The 23,681-nt window shown below is 43.6% G+C and overlaps 1 protein-coding gene across 2 annotated transcripts; it reads right to left on the bottom strand.

Moving 5' to 3' along the window:
• Window positions 1-1,782: 1,782 nt before the first annotated feature.
• On the bottom strand, window positions 1,783-23,106 carry LOC124016257 (voltage-dependent calcium channel gamma-4 subunit-like). Of its 2 annotated transcripts, none has more exons than XM_046331806.1 (4): window positions 22,596-23,106; window positions 3,651-3,734; window positions 3,199-3,339; window positions 1,783-3,050 (listed from the first exon to the last, which is right to left on the bottom strand). In XM_046331806.1, exons 1-4 carry the CDS (start codon window positions 22,810-22,812, stop codon window positions 2,461-2,463), a joined length of 1,032 nt encoding a protein of 343 aa, XP_046187762.1. In that variant the 5' UTR covers window positions 22,813-23,106; the 3' UTR covers window positions 1,783-2,460. The 2 variants fall into 2 exon arrangements, with proteins under 2 accessions (XP_046187762.1, XP_046187763.1); XM_046331807.1 differs by having other exon boundaries at window positions 1,783-3,011.
• Window positions 23,107-23,681: the final 575 nt, after the last annotated feature.

The raw sequence follows: 23,681 nt of genomic DNA, 5'->3' as shown, positions 1-23,681 counted from the left end.
TTCTTGTCAAACTGTCAAAAGTGTGGCTAAAAAGGAACAAGATATTTCAATTAACAGCCTAAAATCCACTTACGGGCAAATAAATCAGATTTGACCGTTCCGACACAAGTTGCAGGGCCAGGAATCAGATTTGTATCTGACTTTAAACCCCCTACAGAGGTGGTTAGAAATGTGGCTTCAACTATACAATTCCATGTGCTTTTTGGTTTTTAGACTGCAGGAAAAATAGCACATCCAAAGATTGGATATTTTTGAAAGATTTGAGTCACTTCAAACTGCTAATGTGAACCAGACTTTAGTTTTCCAACACATAAGGGAATGACATTTTCTCAAGATGCTGATCCAAGGTTTTTATCCATTCATGGTTAAGGTTATGATTTTGGTAAAGCTGATGCTAGATCTGTGCCTACGGGCAACTTCTACATGGAGTTTGCCATACACACAGTCCTCCACAGAAGTACATGATTAAAAAGTGGATTCCTAAACAACAAGACATTGCCTACAGTGTGATCTCACCTCTATTTTTGGACACTGATGGCAGTCTTTATGGCATTAGACAAGATATAACGGCATAAATGCTTTTACGTAATATACCTAATAGGTAATGCTTCATAAAGGTGTAAATTAGTTGACACCAATACAGCTTCCCTGAGCAAAATCGAAAATAATATATAACACTCAATGAAGACAATGTCTTCATTTGATTGAAATAAATCTACGTATTTATATTGATTGGAATGTTATTCATGAAAATGAGTTCAGTATTTCCATACATCCCCTTTACTTATTTTCAATCTACAACAGGTTTGTATTTGGATATTTACTAATAGTAAGAGTATGACAGTGGGTCAGATCATAGTACAAACACACGTAGAGTACAGGTACACCAGTTCCCGCCAATACAAAGACCACAGAGGATAGATAGATAGATGAGGATCACATGACAGTTAGTGAGAAGGATTAGAGTTACACAATTTACAAAAAAATGTTTACCAAAATTCCCAGGTTTTAGAAGATTTGCTATCTAGGACTGAAAAGGGTTCTTCAGCTGTCCCCATATGTGAACCCTTTGAATAACCCTTTTTAGTTCTAGGTAGAACCTTTTGGGGTTTTATGTATACTGAACAAAAATATAAATGCAAAATGCAACAATTTCAATGATTTTACCGAGTTACAGTTCATGTCAGGAAATCAGTGATTTTAAATGAATTCATTAGGCCCTAATCTATGGATTTCACATGACTGGGGCACAGGCATGGGTTGGCCGGGGAGGGTATAGGCCCAACCACTGGGGAGCCAGACCGAGCCAATTATAATTAGTTTTTCCCCATAAAAGGTATTTATTACAGACAGAAATACTCTGTTTCATCAGCTGTCTGGATGGCTGGTCTCAGACGATCCCGCAGGTGAAGAAGCCGGATGTGGAGGTCAGGGGCTGGCGAGGTTAGATGTGGTCTGCAGTCATGAGGCCAGTTGGATGTATTGCCAAATTCTCTAAAACAACTTTGGAGGCGGCTTATGGTAGAGAAATTATCATTCAATTTTCTGGCAACAGCTCTGGGGAACATTTCTGCAGTCAGCATGCCAACTGAACACTCCTGTGGCATTGTGTTGTTTGACAAAACTGCACATTTTAGAGTTGTCTTTTATTGTCCCCAGCACAAGGTGTGCCTGTGTAATGATCATGCTGTTTAATCAGCTTCTTCATATGCACCTGTCAGGTGGATGGATTATCTTGGGATTATCTTGGCAAAGGAGAAATGTTCACCAATAGGGATGTAAACATATTTGTGCACAACATTTTAGAGAAATAAGATTTTTGTGCATATGTAACATTTCTGGGATCTTTTATTCCATTAACACTTTACATGTTGTGTTTATATTTTTGTTCAGTATAGAACCCCTTCGACATGGGGTTCTACAAGGAACCCAAAGCAAAAAGGGTTCTACAGCACAAAACTATTTTGGAACCCTTTCTTCTAAGAGTGTAATCAGAATATTCAAAGTGTGTTGAAAGTGTATAGCACCAGTTACAATGGCAAAATTAAACCCCTCCAGTGAGTTATCACTTGACAACATCAAAACAACAAGATATGACTACCATTTGTTGAGGGATATGCAAAACACATACTTTTCTTATGGTGTATCACAGAAGCATTGCTACTAAAGGTCTGGGTTTCTGTAGTCTTTGCAAATGGACTTATAGTAGCTTTACCAAAGGTTTTCGAAATATTCCTTCAGCGTCCATTTCTCCTCCACATTCAAACGAAGACGGACGGCAATTTGTTAAAACAAAAAAAGAGCACACTCCATCATATGAACTATGACCTTTCAACGTGGAAGATAGTCTGTGTATTGTAGTTGCAACAATGATCCTGGATCATGTGCTGTCCAAGTGTTTCCTTTACAGTTTAGTGAAGTCTCCTGTATCCTACCAAGTTCAGAGATGCATTCCAACCCTCATACGGGAGTCGTTCTCCTGTTGACACCCTCCTTCAGATCTTTCTGGAAGCAGTTGTGGACCTGCAGGAAGCTTGAGTCACGCTCTGGACTACAGTACCCAGCTATCCCACTTTTCATAGTGTCCCTACTGAGGGTGTACATGGAGATACCACCCATGGGCATCCCAAAACTTGCTCCACTTCCTATGCCTGCTCCCCCTCCTCCTCCCATCTTAACCCCGACGGGTGAGGTCTCCCGGGACGGGTCGGTGGAGCGGGAACTGGAACGTCGCCGCCGGTAACGGTAACTAGGGATACGGGAGTAGGGTGAGGTGGACGAGGTGGTCTTGATGAACTCCCGCCTCGCCCGGCACCGCGTCTCCTTGTTCTTCTCGATGTAGATGTTGACAGCGAGAACGCCAACGGACTCCGCCACGATGAAGGACAGCGCTCCGAAGTAGAAAGACCAGCCGTATCCATAGCTACCCTTATTGTCCTCGTCCTTCTTGTCGCTAGGGTCACCGGCATTACTGGAGATGTAGACGATGATGCCGATGATGTTGCTTAGACCTGAGGAGATACATCGAGAAAGAGGTAGAAATGTAGGGCCTTGCCCATACAGTAGCTTAGTTTTTCAAAAGTATATACAGTATATGTAAACATCAATATGTGGGTAATGTCTACTCCAAGGCAATGCTAGATATGCAAGTAATCGCCGCCATTGCAATGTTTTGAATAGCTGTGTGACGTCACCTACCTGCAGCCACAAACAGGATGCCGGCGCTGAGCAGGATGTTGTTCCTACTGCTGTAGATCCTCCCAGCCCCGACACACAGTCCTCCCAGCAACAACAAGATGTTGCTCAGGATGGGGAAGAGGCTGGAGGCCCGCACTATACCTGTATAGTACACAGCAGTTAGGATGGTTAGCATGTTTACAACGCTAGCTTTACTTTACTCAAGTATGAAAACTTTTTCCCCCACTGACGGCTCTATATAAACCCAGCACTTACGCCATCTGTCTCTCTCTCTATAGCTCCAATTACTGTCATGACATCATGCTGTTATGGGCCGGGGCCAAGGAAGTTGACAGATAAAACACCCGTTGACCACTAGCTACCATTGAGTATCTATGGGCATTGTGTGCTTTGCACACGATGATAAAGGATGAACAGACATCTGGATGTGGTGGCGGGAGACAAGCACTTACGTAAGATGTATTCCGAGCTGTCTGTGTCGTAGTTGTTATCTTCTGGGAAGTGATTGATCCGAAGACAGCTTCCTTTGTTGATTCCTGTGGAGTCAAAAGAACCACAGAAAGTCTATTATAAAAGAGTGCACACTTCAGACAGAAGGGTCGAGAAGTTGATTCTAGCTCATGCAGTTTAGTGGACATTTGAAACACGGCTAATGATTTTCATACAGTACCAAGACCAAATCCATATTGTGGCAAGAACAGCTCAAATAAGCAAAGAGAAAAGACAGTCCATCATTACTTTAAGACATGAAGGTCAGTCAATGCGGGAAAATTTGTTTGAAGTTTCTTCAAGTGCAATCGCAAAAACCATCAAACGCTATGATGAAACATGAAGACCGTCACATGAAAGGAAAACCCAGAGTTACCTCTGCAGCAAAGGATAAGTTCATTAGAGTTTACCAGCCCTAAAAATTGCAGCCCAAATAAATGATTCACAGAGTTCAAGTAATAGAGACATCTCAACATCAACTATTCAGAGGAGACTGTGTGAATCAGGCCTTTATGGTCAAATAGCAGCAAAGAAAGCACTACTAAAGGACACCAATAAAAAGAAGAGACTTGCTTTGGCCAAGAAACCTGAGCAATGGACATTAGACCAGTGGAAATCTGTCCTTTGGCCTGATAAGTCCAAAGGTGAGATTTTTGGTTCCAACCCCCGTGTCTTTGTGAGATGCAGAGTAAATGAAGAGATGATTTTTGCATGTGTGGTTCCCACCGTGAAGCATGGAGGAGGAGGTGTGATGGTGCTTTGCTGGTGACACCGTCAGTGATTTATTTAGAAATCAAGGTACACTTAACCAGCATGGTTATCGCAGCATTCTGCAGCCCATCTGGTTTGCGCGTAGTGGGACTATCATTTCTTTTTCAACAGGACAATGACCCAAAACACACCTCCAGGCTGTGTAAGGGATATTTGACCAAGAAGGAGAGTGATGGAGTGCTGCATCAGATGACCTGGCCTCCACAATCCCCCGACCTCAACCCAATTGAGTTGGTTTGGGATGAGTTGGACCGCGGAGTGAAGGAAAAGCAGCCAAAAAGTGCGCAGCATATGTGGGAACTCCTTCAAGACCGTTGGAAAAGCATTCCAGGTGAAGCTGGTTGAGAGAAAGTCAAGCGTGTGCAAAGCTGTCAAGGCAAAGGGTGGCTACTTTGAAGAATATAAATATATTTTCATTTGTTTAAAACTTTTTGGGTTACTACATGATTCCATATGTGTTATTTCAGTTTTGTCTTCACTACTATTCTACAATGTGGAAAATAGTAAAAAAATAAAAGAAAGAAAAACCCTTGAATGAGTAGGTGTTTCCAAACTTTTGACTGGTACTGTATATATGTGTTAACTCCAATTGAGCATGGTTCAGATTGTTTAATAGTCAGAGTTGCAGGTGCTATTGCAGGATACAGCGGAAATCTTAGGCTTCGAGCTCCAACATGCAGGGCAGCAGAAGGAGAAATAATGTCCATTGGGGGAGTAGCAGGTAAGTGAGCGTTGAGACAACACTATACTAATTCAATAATGGCTGTACATCAACCATGTCTGTTCGTTAGAAAAATATATTATGCCTCATGACATGTCACAGTGGAAGTGAAGCTAAAATGGTTCCCAATACTCAATGCACGTCTGTGTTGACCTGTAAAGGCACTCACTAAGTAGAGAGATTAGAGGTTGCAGATTTGCCATACATTGGGGTTGCTTAATTGTCATAATTAAAAATGACAATACAAATGGATTGCCAAAGAAGAGATGCCTATTATAATGCTGATTATTTTGTTTCCCCACTGATTTTCATACGAAACAAATCATTTAACCTATGAATTATTTATTTAAAAGGATTCTCAATCTGCAAGAGACATTTTCTACCACTGCTAGGAAATTATGTATTCTAGTGGTTAGTGTACCACAGTTAGACAGTCTATTTTCAATATACACATCCCACCACTAGGGGCAGCGGCGGCCAGGCTAGGTCATTTTGATCACAGGTAGGAGTTGGAACCAAAATTATTTTCCAATCATTTAGTTCTGAACAGAACCATATATATTTTTTTCGTTCTGTTCCACTGTTCTAACCTGCAAAATAAAGATTTGAACCAGTTCGAACCCAAAAAGTTATGGTTTATATATATATATATAATTTTTTATTTAACTACATTTACATTTAAGTCATTTAGCAGACGCTCTTATCCAGAGCGACTTACAAATTGGACTAGGCAAGTCAGTTAAGAACTAATTCTTATTTACAATGACAACCCACTGTTTCTAAGCTAACTGCCCTTGTTCAGGGGCAGACTTACAGCTTTTTACCGTATCAGTGTGATTCGATCTAGCAACCTTTTGGTTACTGGCCCAATGCTCTAACCACTAGGCCACCTGCCGCTATATTGTTCCATTCTATTCCTTTTTAAACCTCTGAAATGTTTACATTTAGTTCAACATTAAAATAATTCACCAATCAGTGCGGATAGAGCGGCTTGCTATGGAGTGGGCAATCTATAGTTGTTTATATGTGCGATGGACAGACAACTGTAGGGCTCAAGATGCGACAGAAATGTTGTGTATGGTGTAAAGAGCGAGAGATGTTGGAGGAGGCTTGAAGAGCTGGGCATTATTGACATGCATTATCTGAATTAGGCCCACATAATTATATCTACAGAAGAGCAGCTTCTATGGAGGAACTTTGAATGAATGAACTTCAGAGTTGGCTAAACGTTGAACCAGAGCGAGCTAGCTAGCTAACAAGCTGTGTGTGCAGAGTGGCACCAGAATTAAAAACACGTCTTACCTTTTTAAAGTTAATAAATCCAATGTGAAACGTGATAACTATAGTATCCTTAACCAGCATTGAAAAAGTTCATTAGAATTAAATAACTTCACCCTAATTTCTGAATTCCGCTTGCAACTTCAGTAGACTACAGTAGCTTCGGAGGGGCAGGTAGACTACACACATTGGCAAAGATTTCCAGGTCAGGTAGACACTGGAATCCATTTCTGAGTGACAGAGTAAGGGCTTTGTTGTGTTTTATGTTTTTGTGGGACTGAAAAAAGTGCCCGGAACTTAAAACTGTGTCACATGCGCCGAATACAACAGATGTAGACCTTACCGTAAAATTCTTAATTACAAGCCCTTAACTCGATTTTCTTAAAACTTGCGTTGTTGGTTAAGAAAATATTTACTACATGAACTAAATAAGAAAATCCAAAATGAATAGTCTTATGTCTTGGGATTCTTATGCAGTCTTTTGGCTTGGGATTAGAAGCTGTAAAAGAACGTTATTACCTGGTTTCCATGCTTTTAAAATAACGGTTCTGTTCCGGAACAGTATAGATCGCTTTCGTTCCGGGTTCTGTTACTACAATTGTGTTATTTTCTGTTCTGTTCCCTGAACCGGTTCCAACCATTGCTTACAGGTAGGTACAAGTGATTGACAGGCAATGGTAGAGTGAGAGGTAAATTGAGTAGCCTCCCATCCCGGAAGTGTTTTTCTGTGTTTGTTTGGACACTTTTCATTTGATATGCCATTTGTCAAAAAAAATATATATATTGCCGTTTAAAGTCACTATCTATGAACTTTGATAACCTGCTTGGACTGAACCCTGTGGAGAACAATGTCTGCCATACGGTCACATGCATTGCTTAACTGACTTCTCACGTGAAATGAAATGTGAAATTATATCAGATTATGGATGACTTAGGTAGATCTCGGTCCCCTAGATGTAGCAAGCTTAGTTTCACCCCCATATTTGAAACCAACCGAGGACAGGAAAGTCAGTCTGCACACCCATAAAAGAGTTCTGATGTTCTTCAGCCCCAAGGCATCTTCCATTCAAAGAGTTTGACTCTTGGTTAAGAAAATCTTCTTTGCACTCTTAAGAGAATAAAACATGTCGGTGACATGAATATTGAAACGTTTCCCACTTTCCACTGAGATTGCTGCCTCAACCAGAGGTTGGGAAGTCAAGTGTGCGAATGAACAAGGACTTACTTCACGCTTGGACTTAATTCACTCTAAAACAGATATCAATCATTTATGAGACAGGATAGTAATGTAAACATGTCTTTTAAGTGGTTTATTTGTCTGTGTGTGGTGATTCTACATGTCTATGATTGGTATCTCCAAGACAGCGCAGATTTGTATTCTTCCCCTCTAATCAGGATCTGATTCAGGACACCAGGTGAGTGGAATCTATGGACAATCAGTGACTTTAATGGCTACCCGGACTATGGCATTGACCCTTTTTTTACACTGACCCCTTGCACACTCACTGGACTCTACCCACACATTCACACTGACACACACACAAAGCACACCCACACACGAAACACACTCTCCACACCTTCTGCACACAACGACAACAGTCACCCTCGAAGCATCGTTACCCATCGCTCCACAAAAGCCGCGGCCCTTGCAGAGCAAGGGGAACTACTACTTCAAGGTCTCAGAGCAAGTGACGTAACCGATTGAAACGCTATTTAGCGCACACCGCTAACTAAACTAGCCGTTTCACATCCGTTACACTCACCCCCCTTTTGACCTTCCTCCTTTTTCCGCAGCAACCAGTATTCCGGGTCAACAGCATCAATGTAACAGTATAATTTTAAAACGTCCCCTCGCCCATACCCGGGCGCGAACCAGGGACCTTCTGCACACAACGACAACAGTCACCCTCGAAGCATCGTTACCCATCGCTCCACAAAAGCCGCGGCCCTTGCAGAGCAAGGGGAACTACTACTTCAAGGTCTCAGAGCAAGTGACGTAACCGATTGAAACGCTATTTAGCGCACACCGCTAACTAAACTAGCCGTTCCACATCCGTTACAGAGGCGTGGTTCAATTCCAGGCGGTATCACAACCTGTCACAATGGAAATCAATGAGAAAGCTACGGCCAGGACACCCAACTTGAAAGGGATTGAGAGACCCCTAAAACGCCTCCAAACTAGGCCCCCTGGTCTGGGCACAACCCCAACATTGTGGGCCACTGCCCCAGACATCCCATGGGCCCAAAAGCGGCCCACACTCCAATTTAAAACGAACAGAACACAGCTGGAGTGCACCACTCTCTAACACATTACATGGGAGAACGGTGACACAGTCACCCAACTTCAACAGCATTGGAAAAATGGAAAAACACCTCACAGGAACAAAACTCTGGACTGGTTCCAACCCCAACATAGGATACACCTACCCCCTATAGCCCCAGGACCCTAACCCACACTCACGAAGAACCAAGGCCAACAGAACACAAGAGCCCACCGCTCTCTACCTTTACAATGAAGTCTATGGGAAATCGATAACATAGACGCCTGACTTTACAGACATCCTAAGACCTTGAAAACACTTACAAAACGGACCCTCTGGTCTGGGCAACTATGGCAAACCACTGCCCCAAACACCCCCCTGGGCATAGGAAAGGCCTACACCCAAAATCGAAATCAACATCGTATAATCGGAGCCCACCACTCCCAACGCACCATACAAGTCAACGGGAGAGAGAAAGAGAGAGAAAGAAAGCTAGTCACCTGACTTCAACATGATGGTGGGACCACAAAACACCTCAGAAAAACTTCTACACGGGCTGGCTGCAACCCCCCTGGGGTATACCATTACCTCTGACACCTCCCGGACCTGCCAGCCTTGGAACAGGCAATTGGCACTTAAAAGAATAGAGGATGAGCCCACCGCTCCCTAACACTAACACACAGGTCAATGGCACACCAAGAGGTCTAGACTACCATCTTTGAGGACACAGTGAGGGTCTTCTACACCCCTCAGGAACTCCACCAAGGGCTCACTTTAATCACACGGAGTGGCACTCTTACCTCCTGGACCGATCATTGGTCCGCAATGGAAACAGCACCCAAAAAGGTAAGGGCACCCGCTCCAATGCAATTTCCCATATGGAGAAACGTTACAAGCCTTCACCATTGTAATCAATGGAACAGGCCCTCCATCTCAATAACGCAGGATCCCTATACCACCGGATCTCCAGATGACATTGACATCCCAAACTAGCCACTATGGATACTGCATTCTGATTGGACGAATCGGCCATACACCTCACATGCTCAGTGCATGAACACATCATGCACCAATAGGAATCCTCTACACCTATTAGACCTCGCCCCTGCCCTCTATAAAAGAAGAACACATGTTCAGTCTCAGCACCCCTTGGTCGAAGTACTTAGAGGAGACGCGAAAAAGATGCGAAAGAACGATAATGCCATGACTACCGATCAGGACTTCAACGACCTCCATGCCCAGCATGAGGAACACAGGCACTTCTACGTCTACCTCTGAATCCCGAAGACGCTACGAAGGACAACCAGATGCTTTACCTGGTCAACAATGATCCTTCAGACCCTCTACCTCCTGTAAAAGGAGACGCACCGACGGGCCACTGAAAACATTTTCCGGCCAGTAACCACGTCTCATATCCGGAACGTCACATAATCAATGAATAAATGGACCCTACAGACCAAGACCCACTCGTAACTCTGGAACCAGACAAGGGATAGATCGGACGATCAACCTGCTCGTAGCTAACGGAGACGACCTCCCCACCTTCAACGATCCCACAGTCAGCCCTCCTGCAATCTCAGGACAGCACTGGAACACCACTGAAAACGGACCACACCACAACGACACCTTAAATCCAGCAACATTGGTTAACCCAAACGGACATCCACACTACACCCCATGGACCCAGCAAAAGAATCTCTCTATAATTTGCGGAACCACGTAATACCAACTCGGTTATGACCCTCCTCTTTCACCGCCCCGTCACCATCTACGTCTCTGTCATCCCAAACAACCTATTCCACTCAACACATTAGGACGCCATCCAACAACACCATCATGAATTACACCACACCTGAAAAGGTGGCGTCACTGTAAATAAGAATTTGTTCTTAACTGACTTGTAAAGGTTGAATAAAAAAAATTATACGGAGATCACAGGAACAGTCCAACAATTCAACCATAACAACAGCTCAGGCCATGAGACACAGGGCTGCCGTGACCACGGGCCCTGTCGAGTCTTCGGCGGCGGCTAATGGAATAGGTTTGCCGTGACCACGGATCCTTCCAAAAATCTGATAAAGACCCTCCGCCCCTGAGGGTTGCCATGACCATGGCCTTACATAACTTCTGGTCCGAGCCATCAACTCATCACAACCAATATGAACCATCACAACAACCGACTTAACTACGTCACAGGCTCGGACTGAGACATCAGAGGTGCCACTACCATGGGCCTCTACACGTCTCTGACGAGGGGCAATAGCGAAGAGTTGCCACAGACCATGGACCCTTCCACCTTAAGTCTATCCACCGACGTCGGACAACAAGGATTGCCATGACCGTGGGCCCTCTTCACTGTCACTTTCCAACTTTGTTGAGTATGGTTCATTGTCAGGCTCAAAAAGCCTCAAATTTCCCCGGACGGCCACCAATTTTTCAACCCTTGTATTGGTCAGCCTGTTGCATGCTTTGGTGTGTGTGTTTCCAAACAAGGACCAGTTGCACTCTGAGGCGGCTGATGTTGGTGGGATTTGGAGGATGATGGAGGCAACAGGGGAAAGAACCTCAGATCCACAAAATCCCTTCCACCGGGTGGTTGATGAGATATGTTGGCATGACTGCCATATTGCATCTCCATCCCAAAGCCCTTGCTTGGAAGTGTACTTCGCCAGACTGCCAAGAACCTTGCCCTCATCCAGGCCAAGGTGGCGAGACACAGCAGTGATGTCACCATAGGCCTTGTTGATCTCTGCACCAGACAGGATGCTCTTGCCAGCATACATGGGGTCCAATATGTACGCTGTGGCGTGTATGGGCTTCAGGCAGAAGTCTTCACGATTTTTGATGTATTTCAGAACTGCAGTTTCCTCTGCTTGGAGCAACAGTGAAGTGGGCAGGGCAGTACAGATTTCTTCTCTTACATCTGCAAGCAGAGTCAACATCAGAAAGGATGGCATTGTCTCCCTCAATCCGTGCAATGGCTACTGCTATAGGTTTCAGGAGTTGCAGGCTGCTTACCACTCTCTCCCAAAATACATCATCCAGGAGGATCCTCTTGATGGGGCTGTCCATATCGGCAGACTGTGATATGGCCATTTCTTGGAGACTCCTTCCCCTCCAGGAGACTGTCCAACATGACAACCCCAACCCAACAGGTGTTGCTGGGCAGCTTCAATGTGGTACTCTTATTCTCACTTTTCTTGGTGAGGTAGATTGCTGCTATAACTTGATGACCCTTCACACACCTAACCATTTCCTTGGCTCTTGTGTAGAGTGTATTAATTGTTTTAGCTGTTGCTATCGATAAGGTGTCTGATTCATCATTTTCACCTCGAATAGAAGTAGAGGGACTTTTGTCCGAGATTGCTTGTTGTGAGCGCTGTGGAAACTTTATGCACTTCAGATGATTCTGCATCTTTGTTGCATTCTTCACATATGATTTGGCAGAGTACAGTGCCTTGCAAAAGTATTCGGCCCCCTTGAACTTTGCGACCTTTTGCCACATTTCAGGCTTCAAGAAGAATCAACAACAAGTGGGACACAATCATGTATGTCATATAAAATATATTCACTCCACCCAGTATTGTAATCAAAACTTACCAGAAAACTTGTAGTCTTTGGCTCAGACAGTGTAGTAGTGTGGGCTCAATAGGATCTCATTAGTGTGCAAGATCTTGAGAATCAGCTGTACATGTGATGGAAGAATGTACTATGCATGCAGAGGGTTGCAATTCCATTTAATTGGGGAAAGTTTAACCAAAATATGGCACAATACCTAGAATTGCCTTATGTGTTAACCCACAAAAAAACGGTTCACTGTTATAAGCGAACTTTTTTTATTGGATTTTTGCAAAATTCCACATATTCCCGGGTTTAACTTTACATGGAAAACTTCCCCCAAAATTCCGGAAATTTACCGGAAAGTTTCCGACCCATTGCAACCCTAGACGCAACAGCAGGGCCCCTTTGTCAATAGCCACCGAGGGAACAACAAAAAACACACTGAGGTAACAACCCTCCTGTGTTTCACCACAAATAGACACTCTACACTCTACTCAACAAGCTATACGACCAGGGACGGACGCAACAGCAGTTCTCCTCTGTCATTAGCTGCCGAGGGAGCAACAAAAACACACAGAGGTGATAACCCTCCTACATTTCAACACATCTACTCACACCCTTCCACCCACCCACCTACTCAGCAATCTACTAGAAGACAACTCTACAACACGCTCACCAGACTGAGAGGACTAACACTCCTGCAACCTTTGGTACTCTTGCCGGTGCACCTGGCCTTCCCTAAAGCAACTAGGCATGGCAGCCGGTTGGCCATGGATGCATATGGGTGAGACGATCTTGGAAGAGAGTCACCTCTGGATGGTCCTGTCTTACTGGAGGTCCTGGGATGGTATGGTTACACGTGGTCTGCAGTTGTGAGGCTGGTTGGATGTACTGCCAAATTCTCAAAAACAACATTGGAGGCAGCTTATGGTAGAGAAATTAACATTCAATTATCTGGCAACAGCTCTGGTGGACATTCCTGCAGTCAGCATGTCAATTGCACGCTCACTCAACTTCAGACATCTGTGGCATTGTTGTGACAAAACTGCACATTTTAGTGGCCTTTTATTGTCTCCAGCACAAGGTGCACCTGTGTAATGATCATGCTGTGCACCTGTCATGGATGGATTATCTTGACAAAGGACAAATGCTCACTAACAGTGATGTAAACAAATGTGTGCACAAATTGAGAGAAATAAGCTTTTGTGTGCGCATGGAACATTTATGGGATCTTTTTATTTCAGCTAATGAAACATGGGACCAACACTTTACATGTTGCATTTATATTTTTGTTCAGTATAGAATAGGCTATCCCTACAGCAGAAAATAGATGATTTCCTCATATCCAAAGGCCTACCTGTCATTTAGCAGGAGGAATGTAGTAAGGTCTGGAATATAAATGCATATTGATCTGCATATCATTGTGGCAGTAAGGGAGAAACACACCATGAAACCATCTTTAACTTACTCTTCAGATAACTTTACGCTGTATATTTCACACATACTTACTCTACCTCTCCCACACAACATCTCCCTCTCTCACACACACATCCTCTCTCTCTCTTACACACACAGACTCACATCACTCTCTCTTGACATGAATTGTAGCCCAATGTTCTAACAAAACCCTAAGGAGGTATCGCTCGGCCTATAGAAGTGTCTATGTGCGTATCAGCTAAGCATACAGAATCATGATTTACCCAGGAGATTTAGAGGGAGATATAATTAGCATTGGTTCTGATGTACGCTGTAGCGTTGGATACAGGGCAGTACTCTCAATCTATTATGGACTCAAGGTCTCACTCACTCGTTCACACACACACACACACACTGCTCCCAACTTAGAAAATAATTGAAGGAACACCGGAAAAATATAGATTTTTGATTAAGATATAGTTTTGAATGATTTATATTAGGCATATGGCATCTTACTTCTGAAGCACATTCGTTTGAGTAGGCTATCTTTTCCTTTTCCATTCTTCCTGTGCAAATCCACATTTGTGCATAGACTATTGGTCAAGTTACCAGGATGTTTAGCAAGCTAGCTAGGTAACATGACTGGACAAAGTAGTTTATCAAAACAATAATCAGCGGCCCATTAGTAGTTTAATATGGCCTGCGACATGGTTTATGAAATTATATAAAATGTGAGACGGGGTTTTCAGCGACATAAAGGTGCAAGCATGACTGTCGATATGCTCCGCTTTCCCTCTATGGCACTGAGGCTGCGTGACTAGCCTAGTCTCATGGACTACACGTAACAAAGTCATCTAAATCCGGGACACTCAAATTAGTATGATATGTGACGTTTAGTATGGTTGCATAAGATAGTTACTTTAGGCAAAACTAAAGTAGGGTGGTTGGGCGGGCATATAACGCGAACGTCTAGCAACCCAAAGGTTGCGAGTTCAAATGTCATCACGGATAACTTTTGCATTTTAGCTAATTAGCAACTTTTCAACTACTTACATTTGAGCTACTTTGCAACTTCTTAGCTAACCCTTCCCCTAACCTTAACCATTTAGCTAACCCTATCCTTAACCTTAACTCCTAAACTTAACCTTAACCCTAACCCCTAGCCCCGCTTAAGTTAGCAAGCTAGCTAATGTTAGCCACCTATCTAGAATTCATACATATATATACATATATACGCAAATTTGTAACATATTGTACTTTTTGGCAAATTTGTATACCATACGGAATGGGTATCCATCACCCATTCCCATCCACAAATGAAAACATACCATACGAAATGTACCATATCATACTAAATGGAGTGTTTCGGATTTACATAAGGAATAATATACGAAATGCTCTGAGACCAGGTTGGCTTCATAGCCAGACTGGCCTGTGCTCTTGGTTCTAACAATGAAAAGATACAATGTATCCACTTCACTCGCACTGCGAGCCACTCCAATAATTAAACAAATGTAACAAAAGATTCCTCAGTGTCTGCCGACCCCAGCTCGCATCACTGCTCGATTTGATTTATTTCATTTTTTTGTACTTTTACCCATTTTTCTCCCCAATTGGTAGTTAGAATTGTCCCATCGCTGCAACACCTGTACGGACTCGGGATAGGCGACGGTCGAGAGCCAGGCATCTTCCGAAACATGACCCTGCCAAGTCGCACTGCTTCTTGAGACACTGCTCGCTTAACCCAGAAGCCAGCCGCATCAATGTGTTGGAGGAAACACTGTACAACAGGTGACTGAAGTCAGCTTGCAGGTGCCCAGCCTGACACAAGGAGTAGCTAGAGCGCGATGGAACAAGGAAATCCTGGCTGGCCAAACCCTCCCCTAACCTGGACGAAGCAGGGCTGCCTCATGGGTCTCCCGGTCACAGCCAGCTGTGATACAGCCTGGGATCGAACTTGCGGCTGTAGTAACACCTCAAGCACTGTGATGCACCGGATGTTGTCCGGATGTTGAATTTGATCCCACTAGCGGGATCCGTGCGCTAAGTGGTTTTTTTAACTGATGGAGATGTGCAGAAAGAGCTAACAGAAAGAAGCGGGTGAGTAGGGGAGAGCGGGAGAGTGTCTGTCAGTCATCACTAGTTACCACAGCCACAAAGTCATATACCCTGCTGTTACGGATACAGGTATCCTGTGTGTGTATCCTGTGTGTGTGTATTTCTTTTCTCTCCTTCTCCCCTCCTCACAGGTGGCAATCATCATTCCCCAATCAGTCACCATGCAGTCATCAATCATAAGACACACCTCCTGTTTCCATTACCCAATCACATCCCCTTTCCCATTCAGTTGGTTCCTCTGGAGCTCAATCTCTCTTGTTTTTGCACCTACATGTCACTTTGTCCCCAACTGTGAGTATTGTTCTGTTATGGTGTTTAACTGTTTGTTTAATGGTGGGAAAAGGGGGTACCAAGACAAGTCGCCCATGGGCATACACTACCCGTAGTTAAACTTCGTCAAAATACACTAGTAAGAACTGGGCGGACCACCCACTGTATTTTTGGTTAGTTAGTTAGCTGTATTGAAGTAGGCTAGTCTTAGGGGTGATTTTGGATATTTGTTTCTTTCCTTGGGTCCAGCTACCCATCCGGGATATGTCATTACTGACACCCATGACGCTCGTGCAGATTGTTATAGTGGTCTAGTTGAGTGTTGAGTGTCATAGCTGATGTAGCATTAGTGTTTGCTATTTGTTGGCTTTTGTTTGGTAGTAGTGCAAGATGGCTACTTTTGATTTGAAATCCTTTTTGGATAACCCTTCGTGGGAGGTTTTTGACAAATGTTGTAGAGTTAATTTAATGACCTTGGCTGACCATTATTCTGTATCGATTCCGCAGAGTGTAGTTAAGGTGGCGGTTAAACAGCTAGTGTTAAATGTTTTGTTGGAAGAGCAGGTGCTTGTGTTACCGCTGCCTGAGCCTACTACCCCTGTAGGGGAGGTTGCTGCTCCTCTAAGCCCGTTGGTGTCTGAGAACGAGGGCGAGGCTAAAGCTCCAGCAACATTGCCCCGTTTTAATCCACTCTCCCCACAGTCAACCGGTGATGCCAGGAGGGATGTCCGGTCAATACAGTTCCAACTGGAGGCGGAAGAGAGAGCCCAAATTAGGCGAGAGACTCTCCAGTTGGAGATGTGTAAAATTGAGGCAGGAAAAGGAAAAAGAACGAGAACAGAGGCAGTTAAGAGTTGGAGATGTGTACAATTGAGGTAGACGGAGAACAACGGCAGTTGGAGTTCAAAATGTGCCAGATGGAACTGGAGGCAGAGACAGCGAGGCTAGCCTTCGTTCCTGCTATGCCTGTTAGTGAGCCGTCCTCACCAACTGGAGCTTCCAACACTTTTGCCATTAGTAGACAGATTGACTCTCTGAACAAAGGTACCAAGGCAGAAGTTGACTCCTATTTTTGTGTTTTTGAACGTATAGCCGTAGCATTGAAATGGCCTGAAGAGGTATGGTGCCTATTGCTTCAGTGTAAATGAACTGGTAAAGCCCAATAGGTTTTGTCAGCGCTACCTCTGGAAGACAGTTTGAATTATGATGTGGTCAAAGCTACTGTTCTTCGCGCCTATGAGCTTGTGCCTGAGGCATACCGACAGAGATTTAGGTCTCATAGGAAGTCTTCTAGTAAGACTTATGTGGAATTTGCTAGAGACAAGGGAAATCTGTTTGATGTTGCATGCTGCTAGTAAGGTAACTGATTTCAACTCTCTCCGGGAGTTAATCTTGTTGGAAGAGTTTAAAAATTGCTTACCCGAACGCATTGTAGTTTACCTAAACTAACAAAGTATCCTCCCTGTCAGAAGCGTCTGTGTTGGCAGACGAGTTTGTGTTGACGCACAAGAGTGTGTTTGCGGCTCATACTGAGAGTAGAGCCACTGAATTGCCTACTTTTAGCCCTAGTCGGCCAGCAGTACTATATCAAGCACGCCAGAAGAATGAGCGTCCCTGTTTCTATTGCCATAAAGTGGGACATATGATTAATGATTGCTTCCTGCTAAAACACAAACAAGGGATGCCTCTTCGTGCCAAGCCGCCAACAGGTGTTGGGCTAATTCGTACAGTGGTGAGGTCTGAAACTAAACAGGTGCCTCAGGGTAACTGCAGTTTGCAAGTCTCAGTCCCCGACCGCAGTTATGAACCTTTCATTTTCGAGGGGGTTTGTGTCCCTAGCGAATGACGAAGCGTCTCAGCGTCCGGTTAAAATCCTTAGAGATACTGGTGTGGCGCAGTCGTTTATATCGTCTGATGTGTTGCCCTTATCTGACGATACATACTGTGGTTCCAGTGTGTTTAGTTCAGGGTATTGAAATGGGTTTTGTCCCAGTGCCATTGCACTTTGTGAAATTACACTCTGAGTTAATCAATGGAATATTCAGAGTGGGGGTACGTCCTAGGTTACCAGTAAAAGGTGTGACCTTTATAATGGGTAATGATATTGCCGGAGGAAAGGTAATACCCGTATTGGAAGTGTTGGATAAAAGTGACCACTCTCTCTCCAATGAGCTGGCACAGAGGTTTCCACGTGTTCCCCGCTTGTGCTGTCACTCGTGCTCAGGCACGACAAGTGGGTGGCGTGATTGAACAGAACAGTGTTCGACAAATCTGAGGTTGATCAAGAGGATGGGTTGTGCGCTACCTCTGGGAAGCTGATCACCTCTGACAAACAGCCCAGGGAAGAATCGAAGTATGTTGAACTTATTGCTAATGCAATACAGTTACCAGTCACTCGTGAGCAGCTGATTGCTAACCAAAAGGTTGACACCAAGCTTGCTAAATGTTTTTCTAGTGTTGTCTCAGTGGAAGAGGTAAAGAAGAAGAATGTGGCGTACTTCATTGATGGTAATCTCCTCATGCGTAAATGGACATCCCATGTAGACGTGGACGAAGATTGGAATGCTGTTTCCCAAATAGTGATTCCGACAGCGTAGACGTGGACGGAGATTGGAATGCTGTTTACCAAATAGTGATTCTGACAACCTTTCAACAATATGTGTTATCCCACAAAGACTTATGATCGGATCCTTCGACATTTCTTTCGGCCAGGTTTAAAACAAGATGTGGCTCAGTTCTGTCAGACATGCCACATAATGTCAGATAACAGGAAAACCAAATCAGGTTATTCCTCCCGCTCCTCTTTGTCCAATACCTGTCATAGGTGAACCATTCGAACATGTGGTGTTGGATCGTTACCGAAGACAAAATCGGGTAACCAGTTTCTTATGTGTATGGCAACAAGATACCCCGAGGCCATTCCTCTGCGAAGGATTACAGCCCCGGTAGTGAGTAAAGCCTTAATTAAATCCTTCACGACATTTGGGTTACCTAAGGTGGCACAAAGTGATCATGGTACCAATTTCCTATCAAAGCTCTTCAAACAGGTGTTACAATCCTTGTCAATTAAGCACCGTGTGGCAAGCGCATATCACCCAGAGTCTCAGGGTGCGCATGAAAGATGGCATCAGACACTGAAGTCTATGCAATGTAAATATTGTTATGAAATCTGAGAAAGATTGGGATGAGGGAGTTCCTCTAGTTTTGTTTGCTGCTCGTGAAACTGTACAGGAGTCTCTAGGGTTCAACCCGGCTGAACTAGTGTTTGGTCACACAGTGAGAGGACCAATGAAAGTCCTTAAAGAACAGTTTTTGTCCCAAGAGTTGTGTACAGGAGATGAGAATGTGTTGGACTATGTTAGTCACTTTCGTGAGCGCCTACACCAAGCCTGTGCTCTCGCAAAGGAAGCTCTGTCTTCCTCACAAAGGAGTATGAAAAGACACTATGATAAACTGGCTGTTTCTCGTCCATTACAGCCAGGTGACCAAGTACTGGTGTTATTGCCTGTTCACGGATCTTCACTGTCAGCTCGTTTCTCTGGTCTGTATGTCATTGAAAATAAATGAAGTGAAACTGATTGTGCTTCAAACTCCTGAAAACACCCATCTCGTGTGTGCCACATTAACATGCTGAAAGCATATCACACCCGACCCATCAACCAGTTAGTTCAAAAACAGAGGAAGGAACTGCTGTATCACAGGATAGTGGACTGTCATATTGTTGATGGATTGGAGTTGCGCAATACTCAGCAGCAGTGCATTAGATTGCCCAACTCCGAAATGCTGCTGTCTATCCAATCAGGTCTGGTTCATTTAACGGACGGACAGGCCGACGATATTGTGAGGCTGCTACACAGTTTTCCATGTCTCTTTAATGACGTTCCTACTCGTACAAATGTGTTGGGACATGACATTAATGTTGGAAATGCTGCCCCTATCAAGCAAAACCCATATTGTGTCAATGCTTCTAAGAGGAAGATAATGAGGGATGAAGTGAAATATTTGTTGGAGAATGACCTGGCTACGCCAAGTTCCAGCCCTTGGAGTTCTCCTTGCATTCTGGTTCCTAAACCTGATGGTACGTCCAGGTTATGTACGGATTATCGAAAGGTAAATTCTGTTACAATGTCAGATACGTTCTCACCGTTACTTTGTCACTATTACACTTTGCATGAGTTATGTTAAGGGTCTCAATACCATCCCCCCTAGACTGCTGGGACAAAGGGATTCGTAACACCTGCTTAATTCTACAATTTATCTTCTTAAAATGCGATTTTAAATCTAACCACACTACTGACCTTATGCCTGCCTAACCTAAGCTTAAATGAATACCAAAAATTTAAAAAACAATATTTTCATGATTTTTTTTTAGATATAGACCATTTTGACTTTGCCTGTGGTAACTAGTGGAAACTCAGTCTGTCTGCCTGCGAGACAACAGTTCATCCTTTATTACTCAGCATAGCATTGCCATGGCAACCTCCTCCTGGTGCACAAGAAGCACATTTCGTGCCTACATCTCTGAGGAGCTCTTTGACATTTTACTAATGTTTTCATATGGGGACTGGCGGGTGTGCGAGTAGACTTGCGTACACAAACAACACCATGATTTTAGACCCCCAAAATGTGTTTTGCTAGCTATAAAAAGTATCTCACGAAGCCCCTTTGCTTATTACAAACATCATTCAACAATTACCTCACAGAGCAAAACACCCAACAAGACCCATGCATCATCGTCCTTATCATCAAGAAGTCTTTCTTATTCAGTCGGGAAAGCAACAATAGCTACTCAAAATCAAAAGCCATTCAAAAACACAAAGAAAGAATGACAGTCATTCAACAGGTGTCTTATCTACTTAGAAGGAAGTAAATAAGACTCCTCCCACTCTGTCTCTTTCGCGCTCACTCTCACTCTTTGAAGTGCGTCATTTCGTCTCCCGTCGACACAGAGAGAGACACAGGAGGGAAGCGCTGGTTAAGTGGGAGTTCTTGTTTGATTTAAGGCGAGCTGGGAACAAGACTCAAGTTGTTCCGTGCGCCTCTTAAAAGCCTCCCCTGTGCTCTCCCGCAGCTAAGAACATTTTGTTTTACAAGGCACTAAATAAAGAGCTTTCCATTTGGAACACGTCGTTAAAGAGATGAGCAGTGTAAGGTCAATTTAGTAATTTATAGTTCGCTACATACATGTTAGGGGTTGGAGAAAAGTATGGGGCTGAGAAAGGGAAAGAGAATTGTGGGTAATGTTGCCACTTGACATTGTGTTGCCTAGCTGTGGACATAAATGGAATAGCAATGATTGAGAATTGTATTTTTTTTTTTTATCAACCTTGACTTTTCTCGCTCTCTCTATCTCTGTGTGAGTGTCTGTACTTCACTTGCTAACCTACAGAAGAAATAACAAGTAATATTTACCTATTCATATTGCAAGGTTTGATAATCAAAATGATAAGTGGAAGTCTCCATCTTTCCCCAGGTGCACTTCAGTTCGCTAGAGAATTATTTCCCCATCGCAACACTACAGCGGTTAGCGGCTGCATATTTATTAACGTGGTTGATTTCGCCTAACAATGACGCAAGTAATCATGAAGAGCTGGCTAGTGGCTACTTCAATGGAGAAGAGTAAATAACTGGGTTTTGGTGGGAAAAAGTAGAGACCCAACATCCATTATGTCATTTAGATGCTATATTCATCTGGATGTGACCAAATCGAAGGACACCACTGAACAGATTTATCGTATTGATTAAGATGTATTGATACAATTCTCAGCACCTGGCTCAAATGGGTAGACATTATGAAGTTGAGTCTTTCATTGCTGTGCAACTCTCTTAGCAAAGCCCAACCCAGGTCTTATGTTGAAACGAGAAAGTAACTCACATATTCGTTCCATCTCATGTTGGTGAAAAACATACATGCTTTGAATTTGATTAAAGTTAACCCTATTTGCCGATAACTATTTCTAAAACTCACTCATGTTTCCATAGCAATCGCTTAGGTGTAGTTGCCAAGCAACAGCATCACATACACTGAACTGGATGGACAAAGAACCTCCGTTTGGAGAAGCGCATCTAAACAGTTTGAAGTTAAACTCGTAGTTTTGCACTCCTAAAAGTAACAGCCATTGATTATAAACGGGTTGAGTAGGCTATGAATTCGTTCTATTGCACATTTCCATACAGCCGTGCATTATGCATGTACAGTATATGGTAACGAGGCCACGTCATATCCGAAGCAAAACTATAACGTAGTCCTAATACATTGCATTACGCACATGGATACATAATGGTATAACGTTCCCACAATTACTGAGCGTGCACGCAGGAGTAGCCTACACCAGCTTCTATCAAACGCCCTAACAACTTCACTCTGTGCGTGGACAGTTTATTTCAGTGTAGAAAAGGTTGTGTCACCTATGTTTTTCCCCAAACGCCCCCAACACACAAAGTACTCAATGATTCATACATCAGAAAAAAATTTAAACTCAAAATAATTCACCAGAAAGCGGACAAAGTACCTTCTATACAACAAATCCGCCACAGTCCGGAGTGCGTCAGGTCGCCTCTAGTTTTCTTGGGTTGCATGTCGTCCGTGGTGACATTGGTGGCGTTACATATGTACGCCCGAGAATAGAGCCAGTAGTCGGTCCCAATAGCTATTGTCATCAGACTGAAAGCTGAAAAAGCGCCTACGATGGTCAGCAGTATCTGACACCCACGGTCACACCACGCCATGACGCCTCATAATAATCCACAACGGGCTATGAACACACTAAAGAGGGACGCGCTCTAACCATATGGCGAATTGGTGCGGCAGAATATGGCTATCGTTGCCGGGTTTTTTTCTAGAACATCACTTTCATGTAAACTTCAACTGGAGTGCTTCTTAAGTTCAGTAGCTTTTTCCTCTTCACGCTTCTCATGGTTTTAATTCCCCAAAGTTCACATCGCAGAACTCGTTGATTCCGCCACAGGTTGACGTTTTCCACCCCCAAGAATGGAATGGTGTTTTTCAATGTGGGAATTGCTTTCGCTCCTCAAATGAATTCATTTGCCAAAGAGCGCAACATCTTCTACCAAGACCACACCTTCTATTCAGCTAACCAATGAGAGACGACAATGATTGGCCTCGAGTCGGCATCAGAAGGATACAACATTACAACTGATATCAAACAAGGCAAACCCACATATGCCATTGAGGCATATGTGGGTATATGAAAATATATTGTACAAAAATAAACGCAACATGCAACAATTTCTAAGATCTTACTGAATTACAGTTCATATAAGGAAATCCGTCAATTGGGGCCTATTTAATGTATTTCAAGCTATGAATTTCACATGACTGGGAATACAGATATGCATCTGTTAGTCACATACCTTTTTTAAAAAGGTAGGGGAGGTGGATCAGAAAACCAGTCAATATCTGGTGTGACACCATTTGCCTCACGCAGCGCAACACATCTCCTTTGCATAAAGTTGATCAGGCTGTTGATTGTGGCCTGTGGAATGTTGTCCCACTCCTCTTCAATGGCTGTGCGAAGTTGTTGGATATTGGCGGGAACTGGAACATGCTGTCCTACACGTCAATCCAGAGCATTCCA

This window comes from Oncorhynchus gorbuscha, linkage group LG26 (genome assembly GCF_021184085.1).
Source record: "Oncorhynchus gorbuscha isolate QuinsamMale2020 ecotype Even-year linkage group LG26, OgorEven_v1.0, whole genome shotgun sequence".
Taxonomy (NCBI): domain Eukaryota; kingdom Metazoa; phylum Chordata; class Actinopteri; order Salmoniformes; family Salmonidae; genus Oncorhynchus; species Oncorhynchus gorbuscha.
This window is presented reverse-complemented; position numbering and strand designations above follow the sequence as displayed.

Coding starts and splice junctions, on each gene's coding strand:
- LOC124016257 (XM_046331806.1), bottom strand. CDS start 22,812: ATGGCGTGGTGTGACCGTGGGTGTCAGATACTGCTGACCATCGTAGGC. Junction 3,735..22,595: donor GCGGATTTGTTGTATAGAAG/GTACTTTGTCCG, acceptor TTGACTCCACAG/GAATCAACAAAGGAAGCTGT. Junction 3,051..3,198: donor CATCCTGTTTGTGGCTGCAG/GTAGGTGACGTC, acceptor TGTATGGGCAAG/GCCCTACATTTCTACCTCTT.